This window comes from Somniosus microcephalus, chromosome 9 (genome assembly GCF_052327205.1).
Source record: "Somniosus microcephalus isolate GS21.2 chromosome 9, FLI_Smic_1.0, whole genome shotgun sequence".
Lineage (NCBI taxonomy): Eukaryota > Metazoa > Chordata > Chondrichthyes > Squaliformes > Somniosidae > Somniosus > Somniosus microcephalus.
The window spans coordinates 12,143,379-12,162,306 of record NC_140995.1 but is presented as its reverse complement, the minus strand read 5'-3'; the positions used below and the strand labels follow the sequence as shown (position 1 = coordinate 12,162,306).

The window sequence follows — 18,928 nt, the reverse complement described above, 5'->3', positions numbered from 1 at the left end:
GCGCATGCGAGGTTTTTCCACCGAGAAACCAGCAAGCGGCCTGCACGGGAGCTTCAGACAGCTGCAGAGCGCCTGTGCAGCTAAAACGGGAACATTGGTTCCAAACCACTTTGCAGCCAACGTGGCAAGGTCCCACAAACAGCAATGTGATAGTGACCAGATAATCTGCTTTAGTGACGCTTGTTGAGGGATTAATATTGGCCAGGACACTGGGGAGAAAATCCCCTCGCTATTCTTTGAATAGTGCCGTGGGACCTTCAACTTGAGGGGGCAGACAGGGCCTCAGTTTAACGTCTCATCTGAAAGATGGCACCTCAGACAGTGCCGCACTCCCTCAGTACTGCACTGGAAGTGTCAGCTTGGATTATGTGTTGAGTCTCTGGATTATGTGTTGAGTCTCTGGAGTGGGGCTTCAACCCACAACCTACTGACTCAGAGGCTACCAACTGAGCCAAGACCGTCACCCAACCCAAGACAGAATTTTCACTCCAGGAAACCTAATTTAGATCCAAAGAAGAGAAATTCTCCTTTGCCAAGTCTATGGTCAGACAAAAAAAAATCCTAAGCATTACCAATTCAAAAGCAATTAAAATTAAACCCAGCACAATTAACTCAATGCAGTTCTTCCATAAGCCCAAAAGTAAATCACAAGGTAGATATGGATGAGAACAGCTCTTCACACCATGTTCACCCATCCATCCAGAAAGAATGGATAATCTTTTCCAATCCCTTCCCATTACAGCATCAAACTAATTTTAAATGGTTCCCAAGTTTTTGTCAACATTAGTCTACCCAGAAGTCCAGTCCATGCTTTAATAAGCTCTGAAGAACTTCTCCCCGACATCAGTCGTAAGTTTACCTTTTATCTTGTTAGTTTGAACCGTTGTCCCACTGTCATGGTTTAATTTTGAGATTGTGTGCTGGATTTACCTTTTCTGTACAAATACTATTTATTTACCTCTTGTAATGAAGTCACCTCTTAACTGCATCCTTTCAAAAAAGCTCAAGTCCCTCCAGACAATCCACAATACTCAGTCCTGTGACCCTAGGAATCAGTCTCGTGGCTCTTCTCTGCACTGCCTCCGTGGCTTAAATGCATGCCTTATATATCTTGATGATCAGAGCTGGACAATACTCAAGGTGTGGATTCATTAGGCCACTGTACAATTTATGTACAACTTCCTGACTGGTACTCTACGGTTTTGGCTATATAGTTCAGTGATTTATTTGCTTTGTTGATTGCAGCAATTGGACAGGTTGAGCACCAATTCTAGAAAAACCTTTACATGTCTTGTCTTCTCCCTTAGCTACTTCAACATCATTCATGGAGTACTTCCCAACGATATTGCAGGAGAAAGCATAACATTAGAATCCATTTACTGTAGTTTCCTCCTCTTGCCCCTCCACCAGCAAGGAGTGGTTTGATACTCGGACTGAGTTCTTGGGCAAGGATAAAGGGGAGGAGAGAGAAGAGAAGGAAAACTTTTAAAGAGTCCAGTACACTTGTATCTCATCTTGATTATAAACACAATTTACCAAAAAGTCTGATATTTGCTTACCATCATGAATTTCAAAGGCCAGACTGGTTATCTTCTGTGTAATTATCATCATTGGACTACAGAACAGAAATGGCAGAGGGGAAAAAATTCAGTTGTCATTTTTTTTGAAAAAAGCTGTTCAGAACATAATCTGCAGGAAGATTAAAATGGCATCTGGGAGACTGGGTGATGCAGGTTAAACTTTCATCGCTCGGAGCTGGGTGCAAATCCAGCTCTCAGCCTCCTCTGTCTGCTGTCTAAAGCAGTGTTGTCAAATATATTGCGATAGCAAAATACTGCGGATGCTGGAAATCTGATATATTAAATATATCTGATATATGTCAAATATATTAGCACTTACCACATGTGGCTAATTGGGAATCTAGAATAGGCTAATTGCATTTCTGATTAGTAAATAAAAAATTAGCAATAGACAACATCACTGAGTATGTGACTTCAATACTCATATGCAAGTACACTTAACATTTTTGTGCATTGGTTAGTAACATGGCAAGACGTAAAGCAGACTGCACAACTGATTTTTGATCATACTGAATGTATTACCTCCCTGGTTACTGAATGGTGATAATGTATATTTACTTAACATGTGAAGTATATTTACCTGTATTGAGAGTGTATGCAAGGAGTTTTCTACCAAAATTAGTGCATGTGGCTAAAGCGGTATTGCCGTAGCCACACCATGGCAAGTGAACAATTTCTATTGGACAACATTGAAAGGAGTTTGGGCAGTCTGAATTCAGCACCTTGTGGCATTACACTTTAATTATATAAAACTGGTGATTGAAAATCTCACCACCAATATCAACAGCTTTGGAATTCGCATACTAGAAAGCCGATTCTTATTTTAAAAGGTTTACGGTAATAGGCAGACGTCCAACGGTCACAGAATTCCAGTAATGGTTACTTTTTCCTCAAACTTTCTGAATCCACACATTAAATGAAGTGAGAGCAATACACTTACCCAGTAAAGTCAGCTGAATACTGCCCATAATCAAAGAGGTATACTCTGCTAACTTGGCACAGGGCGAGGTATCCAAAAGCAATGACAAAACAGAACCTAAAACAAATAAATAAAAGTACTTAACACCAAGAATAGATACTGTGCATTCAAAGTTACTTGCCTGGAACGTGCTTAGCATTCTAGGTTTCAGCTCGGTTTCTTAAAAGTATCCATTTCCCCAGGAGAAAGGAAAAACTATTCTCCATCAAGCTCCGAATATATCCATTTAATTGTTACAGGACAATCAGCTAAGGCGATTCTCATATCACACTAATGTGATTTCTAATTAGCTTTTCACACCAACTCTTGCCCAATTCACTCTGTTGCTCTCTCCAGGGAACCCAAACCTGAAGGGCGACATAGAAGAGACTGTGATGAAATAACTGTGTTCTGGATTGTCTGTTGTTGTATTTGTTAATGTCTGTAAATGTTTTACAGGTGTAACCACTAATGTTCCTCCCTAGCTCCGCCTTTATGGATCCTCCTGATTGGTGAAGAGTCTTATTTATAAGAGCTGGGTTTTACTCATAAGGGCTGGGTCGGTGATGAATGATGGTTGCCCTGTGTTAATTTGGTGCCAAGATTCTTACTTAATAAAAGCCTTTAGTTTTAAGTTGTAACCTCATGGATTCAGGCAGTTATTTGGCACATCAATTTTATTAAGTAACAACTTTGGAAGATGGATCGATTTTTGAAACCAGAGCGTCTGGATATCGATCCCCATTCGGCAGATGCATCGAAGAAATTTACACATTGGCTTCGATGTTTTGAATACTTCATCGCATCGATCGATCCCGACGGTTAACAAGTTGGGTCTTTTAACCAACTTGGTAAGTCATCAAACTTACTCTATATTTGAAGATATTACCACGTATGAAGAGGCCCTTGCAGCTCTTAAGGCCCAGTACCTTAAGTCGGTTAATGAAGTATACGCCAGGTATCTTTTGTCTACTCGCAGGCAATTACCCGAGGAATGCCTGGATGATTTTCTGCAGGATCTTAAGGCTTTGGCTAAGGATTGCAACTACAAGGCTGTCTCTGCCATATTGTATCAGGAAGAAGCCATCCGTGATTCTTTCATATCTGGCCTTCGATCTAATTATATTAGACAGAGACTCCTCGAGAATGACTCGTTAGTTTTAAAAACAGTTGTTGTTACGGCTCGATCGTTAGATGTAGCCCAGAAGAATTTAGAAGTGTATGCATCAGCCCATGCGTCTCTCTCAGCCTCGTGTGTTCCGAGTATGGAGGCATCCATAACGTCAATGGAGCCTCCACTTAATCCTACTGTTGCGGCTGTACCCCGTGGGTCCAAGTGTTATTTTTGTGGCCAACCTAAACACTCCAGGCAAAGATGCCCAGCCAGAGAGGCTACTTGTTTTAAATGTAAGAAACGGGGACATTTTAGTAAAGTGTGTAAGGGTAATCCTGTACCCGATGTCTTCTCTGCTGCCGTCCATCGTTTTACTCTAGCCTCGGCTACGGTTGACCAGACCATACCGTGTTCCTTGTCGAAATCTATGATGGACATCAAGATTAATGGTCGTCCTACTGGGTGTTTGATAGACTGTGGCAGTACTGAAAGTTTTATACACCCCAACCTTGTTAACTCCTGTTCATTGAAGGTGTATCCTACTCGAAGTGAAATTGTGATGGCGTCAAAGTCCCTTACCTCAGAGGTAACTGGATATTGTAAAGTCACATTGACCGTTAAGGATACGGAGTATAAGGACTTTATACTCCTTATATTACCTCAGTTGTGTGTGAACTTAATTTTAGGCTTGGACTTCCAGTGTCAGCATGAGAGCGTTACCCTTAAATATGGTGGATCTCAGCCTCCACTCACAGTCTGCGGCCTTTCTACTTTAAAAGTAAGTCCGCCTTCTTTGTTCGTGAACCTTGCTCCTAACTGTAGACCTATAGCGACTAAGAGTCGACGGTATAGTTCATAAGATAAAACATTTATAAAAGAGGAAGTGGAAAGGCTTCAACGGGAGGGAATCATCGAACATAGTAATAGCCCGTGGCATGCCCAGGTGGTGGTGGTTAAAACTAATGAAAAGAAAAGACTTGTGGTTGATTATAGCCAGACTATAAACTTGTATACCCAGACTATAAACTTGTATACCCAATTGGACGCCTATCCTTTGCCTCGTATTTCTGAGATGGTGAACCAGATAGCTCAGTATCGCGTGTTCTCCACCATTGATTTAAAGTCTACCTACCATCAACTCCCTATCAAAATAGAAGCCCGACCTTATACGGCCTTCGAAGCTAATGGGCGCCTGTATCAATTTCTTAGGGTGCCCTTTGGAGTGACGAATGGGGTATCCGTCTTCCAACGCGAGATGGATCGTATGGTGGATGAATACGCGTTGGAAGCAACATTCCCGTACCTGGACAATGTTACTATCTGTGGGCGCGACCAATGGGAGCATGATCAAAATCTCGAAGTTCCTAGAGACGGCAAAGAGGTTAAACCTGACCTACAACAAAAACAAGTGTACCTTCAATACTACACGTTTGTGCATTCTTGGTTGCATTGTGGAGAATGGGGTAATCGGGCCGGATCCTGAAAGATTACGCCCACTTAAGGAATTACCTTTACCTCACACTGTAAAAGCTTTAAGGTGTCTGGGATTCTTTTCGTACTATGCCCAGTGGGTGGCTAGCTACTCAGATAAAGTCCGACCTCTTATTAAGTCGACGTCTTTTCCGCTATCGGCGGAAGCTCAGGAGGCTTTCTGTAATATCAAACGGGACATTGAGAAGGCAGTGGTATGTGCCGTGGATGAGAAGATCCCTTTTCAAGTGGAAAGTGATGCATCTGATTTTGCATTGGCAGCAACTCTTAACCAAGCTGGTAGACCAGTAGCTTTCTTCTCTCATACATTGCAAGGACCAGAAGTTCGACATTCTTCAGTGGAAAAGGAGGCGCAGGCGATTATCGAAGCAGTCAGGTATTGGAGACATTATCTAGCTGGCCGATGTTTTACGCTTATTACTGACCAGCGATCTGTGGCCTTTGTTCAATACTAAGCAGAGAGGCAAGATCAAAAATGATAAGATTTTAAGATGGCGAATAGAACTGTCAACATAGGACTATGATATTCAGTACAGGCCTGGAGTATTTAATGATCCATCGGATGCTTTGTCACGAGGAGTATGTGCTAGTCTAGGTATAGATAAGCTTCAAAATCTCCACGATGCACTTTGCCACCCTGGGGTTACCAGAATGAACCACTTCATTAAGTCCCACAATCTACCCTACTCTATTGAGGAGGTCCGGACAATGACCAGAACCTGTCGTGTTTGTGCTGAATGCAAACCCCGCTTCTATAAGCCGTCCGAGCCAGCTCATCTTATTAAAGCAACTCGACCATTTTTGAGTCTCGATTTTAAAGGTCCCCTTCCATCGAGCGACCGTAATGTCTATTTTCTTATTATAGACGGAGTACTCTCGGTTCCCTTTTGTTATCCCCTGTCCGGATGAGGCTAGTGCTGTTGTAATTAAATGCCTCTGCCAACTGTTTTCTTTGTTTGGCATGCCTAACTATATACATAGTGATAGGGGTTCTTCCTTTATGAGCGAAGAATTGCGACAGTTTTTGCTATCGAAAGGAATTGCAACGAGTAGAACTACCAGCTATAACCCTCGTGGTAATGGGCAGGTCGAGAAAGAAAATGCGACAGTGTGGAAGGCTATCGTATTGTCTCTGAAGTCACGAGGCCTGCCGACCTCTCGCTGGCAGGATGTCCTGCCAGACGTGCTGCATTCCATAAGGTCTCTTTTGTGTACAGCGACGAATGCCACCCCTCATGAAAGGATGTTTAGCTTTCCAAGAAAAGCTACTACTGGAGTATCGTTACCCACATGATTGACGACCACAGGCCCTGTGCTGTTGCGCAGACATGTGAGAGGCCACAAGACTGATCCACTGGTGGAGGAAGTACAACTCCTTCATACTAATCCCCAGTATGCGTACATTCAATACCCAGATGGGCGAGAGGGTACGGTCTCTATTAACGATCTTGCACCTGCTGGAGTTCGAAAAGAGTTCGACTCGGAGTAGAGTTTTTAATCGTGGTATTGGACCTTCAGAGAGACAAACCCTCAGTGTGGAAAACACGGATGATTCTGGGAATTCGGATGAACCGGAGTTGGTACTCCGGGAGGAGCCTCGGCAAGAGTTACGTCGTTCCCAGAGGACTATCAGGCCTCCTGACAGATTGAATCTATAGCAGGGGGTGAATGTGATGAAATAACTGTGTTCTGGATTGTCTGTTGTTGTATTTGTCAATGTCTGTAAATGTTTTACAGGTGTAACCACTAATGTCCCTCCCTAGCTCCGCCTTTATGAATCCTCCTGATTGGTGAGAGTCTTATTTATAAGAGCTGGGTTTTACTCATAAGGGCTGGGTCGGTGATGAATGATGGTTGCCCTGTGTTAACTTGATGCCAAGATTCTTACTTAATAAAAGCCTTTAGTTTTAAGTTGTAACCTCATGGATTCAGGCAGTTATTTGGCACATCAGAGACTAGGTAGTAACAATGTTTTAACACCGGCTCTAAAGACTGGAGATCAAATCTCAGTGGCAGTTATCGCCATGATTCAGTAGTTCATTAGTTTCAGTCAGATTAAATGGGTATCCACGAGAAGGCGACGAGGGGAGAAAGGCCATCTTTAATCATCAGATACACCTCTACATGTCTAGAAACTTACGAGTTGGAGAAATTATCCTATAGTTTACCTAAGTTAAATTAAAAAAGACTTGCATTTCTATAGCGCCTTTCACGACCACCAGACATCTCAAAGCGCTTTACAGCCAATCAAGTACTTTGAGTGTAGTTACTCTTGTAATTTAAACAAATTTAATCTGATTGAATATGAAAGAAACTCAATGAAGCAGGTTTGTAGAGTGTTAATATTTTCTCCTCTTCCATTGCAAAGACATTAGGGGAAACACTGATTAATTAACACCTATGTGCAAATAACTAAAATTTTTGTGCCATGACAAAAACAGACAACATTTTGTCCATATGAATCCACATGACTCAGTCACACATCAAGGAACTCAGGAAAGCCACACCAAAGCCTTTTGATTTATTTAAAAATATAAATATGTAGTGTTCATATTTGTGGATCCAGAAGAGAGATGCATACAAAAGGAGGACAGCTAATGTTAAATAGACTGTTGCAAGTTTAGAGTCTCCCCTGGGTATTCTTTCAGGTACAACAGAGCTAGTCACTCCCATGAGCGGTTCAAATGTCTTACGGTCAGCAGTTTGGGAATATTCAAATACACAATAGCGTAACCCAGGTGTATAAAAATAGGATCCCCTGGTGATCTAAACCTGATATCGTGCCTTCCACACACGTGCTTCTCCAACCTTTTTGAAGGCAACACCAAGATACTTATTGAGACAGAGTTAGATATGAATCGTTAAGCCGTTTTATTTTACGGGCAGCAAGTGAACATAGAATGGAACAACAGTTCAAGCGAATTCCACTCGCTTTGCTCAATCTCGCTTCACTCAATCTCGCTTCACTCCTCGAAAAATAATAAACAATGTGCCTGATCCCTCTCATGGGCCAACTTGTTTAACTTTCTTTTGAGAAAATTGCTAACTTTAAAAAAAAAAAACTATTTTAGCTTTCAGCTCCAGGCTTACACCTCTTACAGTCTCTTGTTTAAAACTGGATGGCCATCAAATGTAGGTTTCCCCACCCCCCTTCTTTCTGTTAATTCAAGCCCCAGGGGGTGGCATCTAGGAAACTATAATCATTCTCACCACAACAGGAACTGTGGAGGAGCAAAGGAATTTGGGTGCCCAAGTACACTTAATCACTAAAAAAAAGGACAGCTACAAAAAAACAATTAAAAGTCTCATGGAATGTTGGCCTTGATCAAGACGACTGGAATACAAAAGAGAAGTTATGCTTCGGTTGTATAGAGCCTTGGTCAAAGGCCATCTAGAGTACTGTGTTCAGTTCTGGGCACTGCCCATCAGGAAGGAGATATAAAAAGAAAATACTGCGGATGCTGGAAATCTGAAATAAAAACAGAAAATGCTGGAGACACTCAGCAGGTCAGGCAGCATCTGTGGAGAGAGAAACAGAGTTAACGTTTCAGGTCGATGACCCTTCACCTGAAGGGGGGGTGGGGAGGATATATATTGGCCTGGAGGGGGTGCAGCACAGATTTATCACAATCATACCAGAACTTAAAGGGTCAAGTTATGATGACATGTTACATAAAACTTGGCTTGCATCCCCCTTGAGTATAGAAAATTGAGGGGTGATCTGATCAAGGTGTTTAAAATGATAAAAAGATTTGAGAGAGTAGATATGGAGAATTGAGTGTAGATATGGAGAATCCATTTCCTCTGTGGGGAATCCAGAGAAAGGGGGCAGAATCTTAAAATTAGAGGCAGGCCATTCAGTAGTTAAATCAGGAAGTACTTCTTCACACAAGGGGTAGTAGAAATCTGGAACACACTTACCCTGCCCCCCCCCCACAAAAGGCCGTGGATACTGGGTCAACTGAAATGTTCAAGACCAAGTTTGGTAGATTGTTGTTAGGTCAGGGTATCGAGGTAAATGGAGCAAAGGTGGGTAAATGGAGTGGAGGTACAGATCAGCCTTGATGTAGTTGAATAGCAGAACTGGTTTGAGGGGCTGAATGGCTTACTCCTGTTCTAACATGTGAATATCTTGCACAAAATAATTAATTGCTTAAATGCCCCCGGCCATTCTGGCTAACTGACCTGGAATGTGACGAGACAACAGAGCCGCTTTGCGACAGTTTGACGTAGACTGTGACGATATTGCAGAAACTTACTGGCTTTAAACATCTTCAATGTCTGCAGCGCCTCTTTTTTTTTATAAAAAGGCACTGAAAATTCACCTCGTTTTAAAACAATACTTACAACATAAACAATTCCAAAATTCTTTCTGGGGGAAAGAAAAATGTCAAAATTTGACAGAGACTAAACAAACAACTTGCTACAAAAGGTCATCTGCACAAAAATATCCTAGGGCAGCTGAAAAGAGTCAGTTCAGATTCGGAGGCTCTCCAATGTCTCGGTTGCTAAAGATGGCTTGTAACTGAACTACGCAGACTAGAAAGTCCCACATTTGGTTCCCATTCTGCAGGATCATTCTTAGAAGTGCTGCAATTGGCTCCAGTGGCCCCATCCACCCCAGGGCACTTTGACCAACTGTGGTACTCAGACTATTAACTCGGGTGTCTGTTCCTGGATGTGATCCCAGTGACCCCAATTGGAAAGGACACCTGCGGACAGAATAATGCTCAGCAGCAATGCCACCTACCCACCCCACCAAACACACACAGCGCCAATATTAAATGGTTGCATTTATGTATGAACAATGGTTATTTGGACACCGTAGTGGAGCAGCAACAGCACCCCTGGAATTATATTCCAGCATCAGTCAGTGCTTCCAAGAGAGGTGAACTAGGGTTTCCAACTCCGATTGCCCAGGAACTCCTGGAATGGGGCATGGATCTCCTGGGCGTTGCTGCAATAAGTATTTGAAAAGGAGTAATATTGAAAAGGAGTAATATAAAAAGATCTGGTGGGGAATGGAAATTGTGTTGCAGAGAGCACCAGTCAAAGCCTCCTTGTGTGCTGTAAATTCTATCATTCTATGAAACCTCCTTTATTGATTCAGAGCCCAGGGAGTGGTTTAGAAATGTTGTTGGTCGAGCTTAGGACGATGTGCCCTGTGAGAAGTGCCCCAAACACGGAGCTGGCTGCCCTTTGCGTGATCTGTTTGGTTCAGGCCGGTTTGTGCCAGCTGATTTTAACGTGTGAAGTCCAAGTACAGATCTGCTCTCCGTCACACAGAACCACAGTCCAAACAGATTGCAGCATGCAGGGAGTGTCGCTCTGGCTGCCTGCCTCTCGTCCATGCCCGGGTGGCCCTGGAAAGGGAGCATGCAGTGTCCACCAGTACGCTGAAGGCCTTTCATGGGCACAACAGGGAATAGATACTTGCAATATTCACAGGAGGAGTGTTTTAAAATCATGTGTTCTTTCAGCATTCTTCACAGAAATGACTATAAAGATGTAGCCAGATCTCAGATGTTAAATCACGAATTTATTGATGCTACATGTCACTGAAGTAGCAAAGACACGTCATTCCAGCGAGGCCAGCACACCGTTATTTAAGATAGCCATTATCCAGAATGGAGAGGCCAGTTCTCCTGCACCTCGTCAATTTCAAGCAAGTTAGTGACTTTCTTTCAAGTGAAATTCAAGAAAAAAATCCATTAATGTTGCAAGTCATAATGCAACCATTACTACAGTTCTGATGAAAGGACATGGACCTGAAACGGTAACTCTCTCCAGGTGCTGTCTGACCTGCTGAGTGTTTCCAGCATTTGTGTTTTTATTTCATTACTGTGCACCTTTCCACAGTGAGGGTTTGTGCCACACCCAACAGCAATTACACCATTATTAGGAGAGGCAGTCTTTGTGCTGCACTAACGGAAAGAGCAGTTACATATTCATGACTTTTCTTGCCCATTTATAGACAAAATAGTACAAGCTGCCTGATTAAAGTTATGCCTTTACTAAGGATCCGCTTGTCCCAAATCTGGAGGGTTTAGGAATAATAAGAAAGAGAGGAGGAAAAATAAATCAGGAAAAAAAGGGCAGCATAACAAGACACTGTTGCTTAGGCTGCAATTTTCTCCCTTTAGCTTCCAAAATAAAACCATGTTTTATTATCCAAAGTCAGAACTAATAGAAGATTAAAGGATATACTGCGGTGCCAAGATATGGAGCCACAAATCTTGCAAGAGGTTGAATATTAACTAGAAAAGTATGCAACTTCTGGCATATTTCAGATTAGCTACCAATAAAATGACAATTAGTAATCAAAGGAATTTACAATACAGAAGTGAAGGGGGAAAGCCAGCCCTGGATAATCATTTTACTTCCTCTGGCATGTATTAAGAGCTCCAATGTAGAACTTCTGCCGTGTCGCAAAGGCAGGTATATGGAAGTTAGGTCACAGATCAGCCATGATCTCATTGAATGGCGGAACAGGCTCGAGGGGCTCAATGGCCTACTCCTGTTCCTATGTTCCGATCACTTCAAAAGGCTGTTCCAGTAGTCACACCAGACACTTTTATACCAAGCTAAACTATTGAACAGATTTATTCAGAAAGGAGTTATTTAAAGAATATATTCAAAAATCAGTCCAAAAAAAATATTGGAAGCCAGTCTGTGAAGGGTTAAACAGACCCTTTGAAGGCTTCCCTGCAGAACTTGGGGTGAAATAAATGTTTGAGAAAGTTAATAGTCTGTTCCTTTAGAAACCAATAGGTTTAGTCTCTGTAGGATTTGCATGGGAGTATATCCGTAGGATATAAACCACCCCACTCGCATGCAGAGATCACACGGATTACAGATAATGGAAGCCGATAGTTGGTTATGAATGCTAAAGTGCTGACAATTTTAACAGCCAAGCACTCAGTAACATCTAAAAATCACATGGCATTCCAGGAACTTCTTACAATAAGGCCAAAATCATTAAAATAATAGAGGCTTAATCTTCAAGCACCAAGTCAACATACAAATTTTTAGCTATACAGTTACAAGGACATGAAAAAGTTAGACTAAAGCAACTGACTCTATATTGGTTTCAAGTTAAGACTACAGTCCAGTAACTTGAATAAATCACATTGAGCTCTGAAACTAGATAATACAGGAATGTCCTTTTGGAAATCGGGATTTTTTTAGTCCAAAAGTTTAAAATAAACAAACTTTAAAATTGCATCAATCTGGCCATAATGTAAAAATTACATATTACAGTATATACTAAACTGTTTTGTCAGACAGACAGATAGAGATAGAGGTACAGGAGTGACAACACAGTTTAGTTCCTCAAGACACTCCACATGGCAAGGTTCCAATCTTGGCTATGGAGGGGCGAAGGGAAGGGGGAGAAGGAGAAGGAAAAGGAGAACAACTTGTATTTCTATAGCACCTTTAACATAGTAAAACCTCCCATGGTGCTGCACAGGAGGATTAAGAAAAAAAATGACACCAAGCCACATAAGGAGAAATTAGGGCAGGTGACCAAAAGCTTGGTCAAAGATACAAGATTCTGAAGGGGATTGACAGGGTAGATGCTGAGAGGTTGTTTCCCCCTGGCTGGAGTGTCTAGAACTAGGGGGCATGGTCTCAGGATAAGGGGTCGGCCATTTCAGACTGAGATGAGGAGGAATTTCTTCACTCAGAGGGTTGTGAATCTTTGGAATTCCCTGCCCCAGAGGGCTGTGAATGCTGAGTCTTTGAGTATATTCAAGGTGTGGAGATGCCAGAGTTGGACTGGGGTGGACAAATGTAAGAAGTCACACAACACCAGGTTATAGTCCAACAGCTTTATTTGAAATCACAAGCTTTCGGAGCGCTGCTCCTTCGACGAAGGAGTATATCCAAGGCTGAGATCGAGTGTGTTTTGGACTCTAGGGGAATCAAGGGATATGGAGATGGGCGGGAAAGTGGAGATGAGGTCGGTGATCAGCCATGAATGGCAGAGCAGGCTCGAGGGGTCGTATGGCCCACTCCTGCTCCTATTTCTTATGTTCTTAAGTGGTAGGTTTTAAGGAGCGTCTCAAATGAGGAAGGAGGGGTAGCAAGGCGGAGGTGTTTAGGCAGGGAATTCCAGAACTTAGGGCCTCGGCAACAGAAGGCACGGCCACCAACCAATGGTTGAGTAATTTATAATCAGGGATGTTCAAGAGAGCAGAATTAGAGGAGTGTAATATCTCCGGGGGGGGCTGAAGGAGATTACAGGGGTAGGGAGGGGGGCGAGGCCATGGAGGGATTTGAAAACAAGGATGAGAATTTTGAAATCGAGGCGTTGCTTAACCGGGAGCCAATGTAGGTCAGCGAGCACAGGGGTGATGGGTGAACGGGACTTGGTGCGAGTTAGGACACGGGCAGCTGAGTTTTGGATCACCTCAAGTTTACATAGGGCAGAATGTGGGAGGCCAGCCAGGAGTGCATTGGAATAGTCAAGTCTAGAGGTAACAAAGGCATGGATGAGGGTTTCAGCAGCGAAGTCACAAGCCACTGAGCAATAACTGGACAGATCTGAACATTAGAGACAGAAAAGATAAAATTCATACCAAGTTCTTGCATACCTCCTTATGACTAGAGCAAAAATAGCACTGGCCCAAGCACAGGAACAAGAGCTCCTGTGCTGGCTCTATGGAATTACAAGGCAAATAGTCAAGCATTGTAGGTCAAAAAACCCTAAATTCAATCTCTGGTCTGTGTCAAATTAGCTGTCCTCAGCCAGGACAGTGGTAGGACATTCCAAGTGGCCTGGGCACTCCCAGGTTGAAGGGAAAGAAAGAGAGCGACTTGCATTTATATAGCACCTTTCACGACCACCGGACGTCTCAAAGCTCTTTACAGCCAATGAAGTGCAGTCACTGTTGTAATGTGGGAAACGCGGCAGCCAATTTGCGCACAGCAAGCTCCCACAAACAGCAATGTGATAATGACCAGATCATCTGTTTTTTTTAATGTTATGTTGATTGAGGGATAAATATTGGCCAGGACACCAGGGATAACTCCCCTGCTCCTCTTCAAAATAGTGCCATGGGATCTTTTACATCCACCTGAGAGAGCAGATGTCTCTCGCATTGAACGGCTCATCTGAAAGACGGCACCTCCAACAGTGCAGCACTCCCTCAGCACTGCACTGGGAGTGTCAGCCTAGCTTTATGTGCTCAAGTCCCTGGAGTGGGGACTGTGAACCCACAACCTTTTGACTCAAGAGCAGAGTGTGCTACCCACTGAGCCACAGCAAGAGAAAAGTTTTTTTAAATATTCATTCTCTGGATGTGGGCATCACAGGCAAGGCTGACATTTATGGTCATTGGCAGTTGCTCTTGTACATTTGAGTGGCTCGCTAGGCCAGGCCACTTCAGAGGGCAGTTAAGCATATGGGTGTGGGACAGGAGTCACATATAGGTTAGACCAGGTAAAGATGGTAGGTTTCCTTAGGCACCAATATCCTTTAGGATGTTAAACCAGTTAGGTTTTTAAACTTGCCAGCTTTTTATTTCTTTTTTTTATATAAACAGAATTCAAATTCTCAAACCGGCCTGATGAGATTTAAAATCACATTCTCTGGGTTATTAATCCAATAATATAACCACTGCACTACCAGGGTTGCTCGCTCTAGTCACTTTCCAACAACATTCGCTTGACGTACACTCGTGCGGACATAGATGAAGCCAAGATAGGCCATCGTGGCCGTGATACCCTCATGGTAAAAAAGCTAGTCAACACAATGCCTAGGTTTACACACAAATGCCCAGTTGGCCAAGATAACCAAAGAAACCCAGGAAGGAGATCAGGGTGAGAAAATTGAAAGACAGAGAGCCAGGGGGTGGGGGGTGTAGGGAAGATAAAAAGGGGGCACTTGGGAGTGCATTACCTGCTAGCCTCACCTGTTCATTGAGCCAGTGGCTGGATGTACAAGTTTTTTTTCTTTTCCCTCCAATAGTCAGGACTATTGATCTACCCAATGGGTCACCACAATATTAATTGTTCAAAAACCACAATTTCCTGAGGGTCAAATATTAATTAAAATACCATTAAAATAATTGGTCTTTGCTTTAAAACTCATTGAAAATTCAGAATGATTTTCTGAACCCATGTTATCAAGATTTAAACTACAACTTCAGAAAAGGAATAAAGTACTAAAATATTCTATATATACACATACACATGCAGGATTCATGATAAATGATTAAAGAAACAGCAACAGTACCCCACATAGTTCACATGGACATGAGGTAAGTTTTTGATTCAAAAATAGGAGAGCGCATTCAACCAACATCCCTAATCTCAAGGAACACAAAAGGAAGACCATTAAAAAAAAACTAGAAGCCAACCCTTTCTTCTCACACATTTATAACCACAGAAAAACAACCAATTCTGCTTACACGAGAATTCAGACATGGGGGCAAAAACTGGAGAGGAAAGAAGGTTGCTAGGTCCATTTATTGCTACCACCGGCTAAACATGAGGGGTAAGGCAAGGAATGATTTGTTTGTATTCTTTTGAAAGTATATTTCACATTATTTGACATGACACATGTAGCTAAGATATCAGATGAACAGATGGCTCACACATTTGACCCTGGAAGTTGCTGAAAACAGAGCTACGCAGAAATTGTAGTGTTGTACTCGTGGGCAAGTCACAGGTTTCCCAATACAGGAAACTCCGGCACCTAAATATCCGGAAATCTCTCAACCGGCAAAATTCAGGAGTAGGTTCAGGTAAGTTTTACTATATATTAGTGGCCGTGTAACCGGCGTTCCTGGATCTGTGGCCGTGTAACCGGGGTTCCTGCGCCTGTGGCCGTGCAACAGGGACGCCTGGATCTGTGGCCGTGTACGGGGCTCTCGTACCTTGGTAAGTATACCTCTCTGTAATCCGGACTTTTTGATCAGCCGGCACCACGCCGGTCCCGGATAAAAAAAAAGTTTCCTGTACTAGAAATTGCTCCAAAACCTTGGATCAGCAATTGATGGTTAACTCTACATATGAATTTCCAAATATGAGAAACAAAACCCAGTGTGACAACACTGTGCTGGAATGCACGAGATGCAAATACTTGAAATACTGCAGAGTTTCATAGTGTGCACTAAGTGAGCTCAAAAGTGACTGCAGGAAATTGAGGTCACCAAGACAAGAGTAAAGAACGGAAGACACACAAAAAAAACCTTTATTGTTCCCACAATTCTATAATTACTCTGGGCAACTAAAACCAAATACACACAATGATCAGAGATAAAGGAGTGTGAATGAGAAAATAAGAGACACATACTTCCTGAGTTTCTCTCCCCCTTCATTCCTGGGCTCCAATGGTGCAGATTGGGAACACACGTCAGAGAAGTTAAACATTGCCAATGCTTACAACTAGCAGGCTCAAACACAGTAAGGCACCATGCCATTAACATTCCCGCTAAGTTGCTCGGCCGTGTAGCGGTTGAGGTCCCACGCAGGCCTCTCACCGGCTTTTAAGTGGAAGAAACTGCCCATGCGCAAAAACTTGAATGAGCCTTGCAATGGGTTAAAGGGACTGCGCACAAAAAAAATTAGAGGGAACATGCCGCACTATTTTTTAAACTGTAATGGTACCAAGTAGAAAGTCAATGGACGGAATTTTAAACCCCAAGTATGGGTGGGTAGTTATAATTGTTTGATCATGCTCGCAACCTTGCTCCAACGAGCCCACTTCTGGGTTTAACGGTGACACATTGAGATGCCTGCGAATAACCTACTTGCCAGAGTAAGGACCTTAATTAGTTCAGACGGGCGGCTACTTATCGCAGCAATTAACATCCTTATGCGGTTTTAATAAGTTTTTTTTTGCATTGTATTTTACTTCACTAACTTTAAATTTAACTAACGTCTCCAGCATGGATTTCCCCGAGACTCGGAAAACCCAGCAACTGAAGGGAGGAGAGAAGGGCAGAAGTGTATCCCCCCAGCCCCTCGATCAAACCGGCTTCCCTCGCTGTGATTCAAACATTCCCCCCACCCCAACGACCTTCCATCCACCATCTCCCCCTCTCAATCTGGTTGGCTGCTAGCGCATGCAAATTCATAGCGCAGAACACAATTAAGCAGTCATTTCGAAAAAGGATGACGGATGTGAGGAAATGGAAATGTCACAGTTGTGCCACAGAATGGCCTTCTGATCTGGGGTTCTCAGACATTTTCACACCTACTAAACATTTTTATACGATAGCAAAATACTGCAGATGCTGGAAATCCAAAATAACAGAAAACGCTGGAAAAACTCAGCAGGTCAGGCAACATCCGTGGAGAGAGAAAGAGGTTTTTTTTCTGTTATTAAACATTTTTATAGCTTGATGCACACAGATAACAGCATTGGTAAACCAGTTTGGTAGGTCAGAAACAAACAGGCCAAAAAGAGCAGAAGTCAGTTTGATTTCAATATATGGCCTGAATTTGTGCCTAAAGAGCAACGAAATACAAGAAAATAACCCGCCCCCCCCGCCCCTTGTTGCAGATTGGAAGAGAACTAAAAGTTGAATTTTAAATACCTCAAAAAAGTTGTTTGAAACTGAAATACCCCTTAGAATTTACCATTTAAATCAAGTTCACATTTCATGCTGATGGAAGTGCAAAGACATATTTTTTGCTATTTCCTCCCGTTAAACATTGGGAAGACTAAAGCCAGTGCCTTCAGCCTCTAGCACAAACTCTGTACATTCACGCCGATTCCATTACCCTCCACGGCCACTGTCTCAGGTTGAAACAGACAGTTTGCAACCTTGACATCCTATTTGAGCGAGTTGAGGTTTACACCCCATAACCTCGCCATCACAAAAACTGCCCAATTCCACCTCTAACACACCCGTTTCTGCCCCTGCCTCAGCCCATCTACTGTTGAAACCCTCATCTCTGCCTTTAGTTATCACCAGACTTGACTATTCCCGTGCTCGCCTGGCCAGCTTCCCATCCTCCACGCTCCATATACTTCAACTAACCCAAAACTCTGCTGCCCCAAGTCCTGGTTATCCATCACTCCTGTGCTCACTGATCTACACTTGTACCTGGTTCCCCAATGCCTCTCAGAATCATAGAAAGATGCAGCGCAGAAGGCAGCCATTCGGCCCACCCTGCCTGTGCTGACTCTCTGGTAGAGCTATCCAATTAATCCCATCCCCTGCTCTTTCCCCATAGCCGTGCAAATTTTTCCCCTTAAGTATTTATCCAATTCCCTTTTGAAAGTGATTATTGAACCTGCTTCCACCGCCCTTTCAGGCAGTGCATTCCAGATCATAACCAGTCACTGCGTAAAAATGTTTTCCCTTCATGTTATCTCTAGCTCTTTTGCCAATTACCTTAAATCTGTGTCCTCTGGTTACTGACCCTTCAGCCACTGGAAACAGTTTCTCATTTACTCCATCAAAATCCTTCATGATTTTGAACACCTCTTAAATCTCCCTTTAACCTTCTCTGCTCCAAGGAGAACAACCCCAGCTTCTCCTAGTCTCTCCACATAACTGAAGTCTTTCAGCCCTGGTACCATTCTAGTAATTCTCCTCTGCAAAAGGCTTATTTAGCCACAAATTTTAAATGATCAATCGGCGTGTTCAAATCCCTTCATGGCCTCGCCGCTCATCTCTGAAACCTTCTCCAGCCCGACAATCCTCAGAACTCTGCATTCCTCCAACTCTGGCCTCTTGTGCATTCCTCAGTCCCTTCTTCTGTGCCATCAGAAGTGTACACGCAAATTCTTTCCCTAAACACCTCACCATCCTGAAAACCCACCTC

At 43.0% G+C, this 18,928-nt stretch overlaps 1 protein-coding gene across 2 annotated transcripts in view; it reads right to left on the bottom strand.

Moving 5' to 3' along the window:
• LOC147112259 (membrane-bound glycerophospholipid O-acyltransferase 2-like) overlaps positions 1–18,928 on the bottom strand; it is an 83,948-nt gene that overhangs the window by 45,798 nt on the left and 19,222 nt on the right. The window contains exons 2-4 of one of the 2 annotated variants that reach the window (XM_085996362.1): positions 15,061–15,178; positions 2,521–2,616; positions 1,560–1,615 (exon numbers count right to left, since the gene is read on the bottom strand). In XM_085996362.1, coding sequence (XP_085852488.1) covers positions 1,560–1,615; positions 2,521–2,616; positions 15,061–15,068 — 160 coding nt within the window. In that variant the 5' untranslated portion in view covers positions 15,069–15,178. The remainder of the gene's footprint in view (positions 1–1,559; positions 1,616–2,520; positions 2,617–15,060; positions 15,179–18,928) is intronic. The other variant, XM_085996364.1, reaches the window with a different exon arrangement.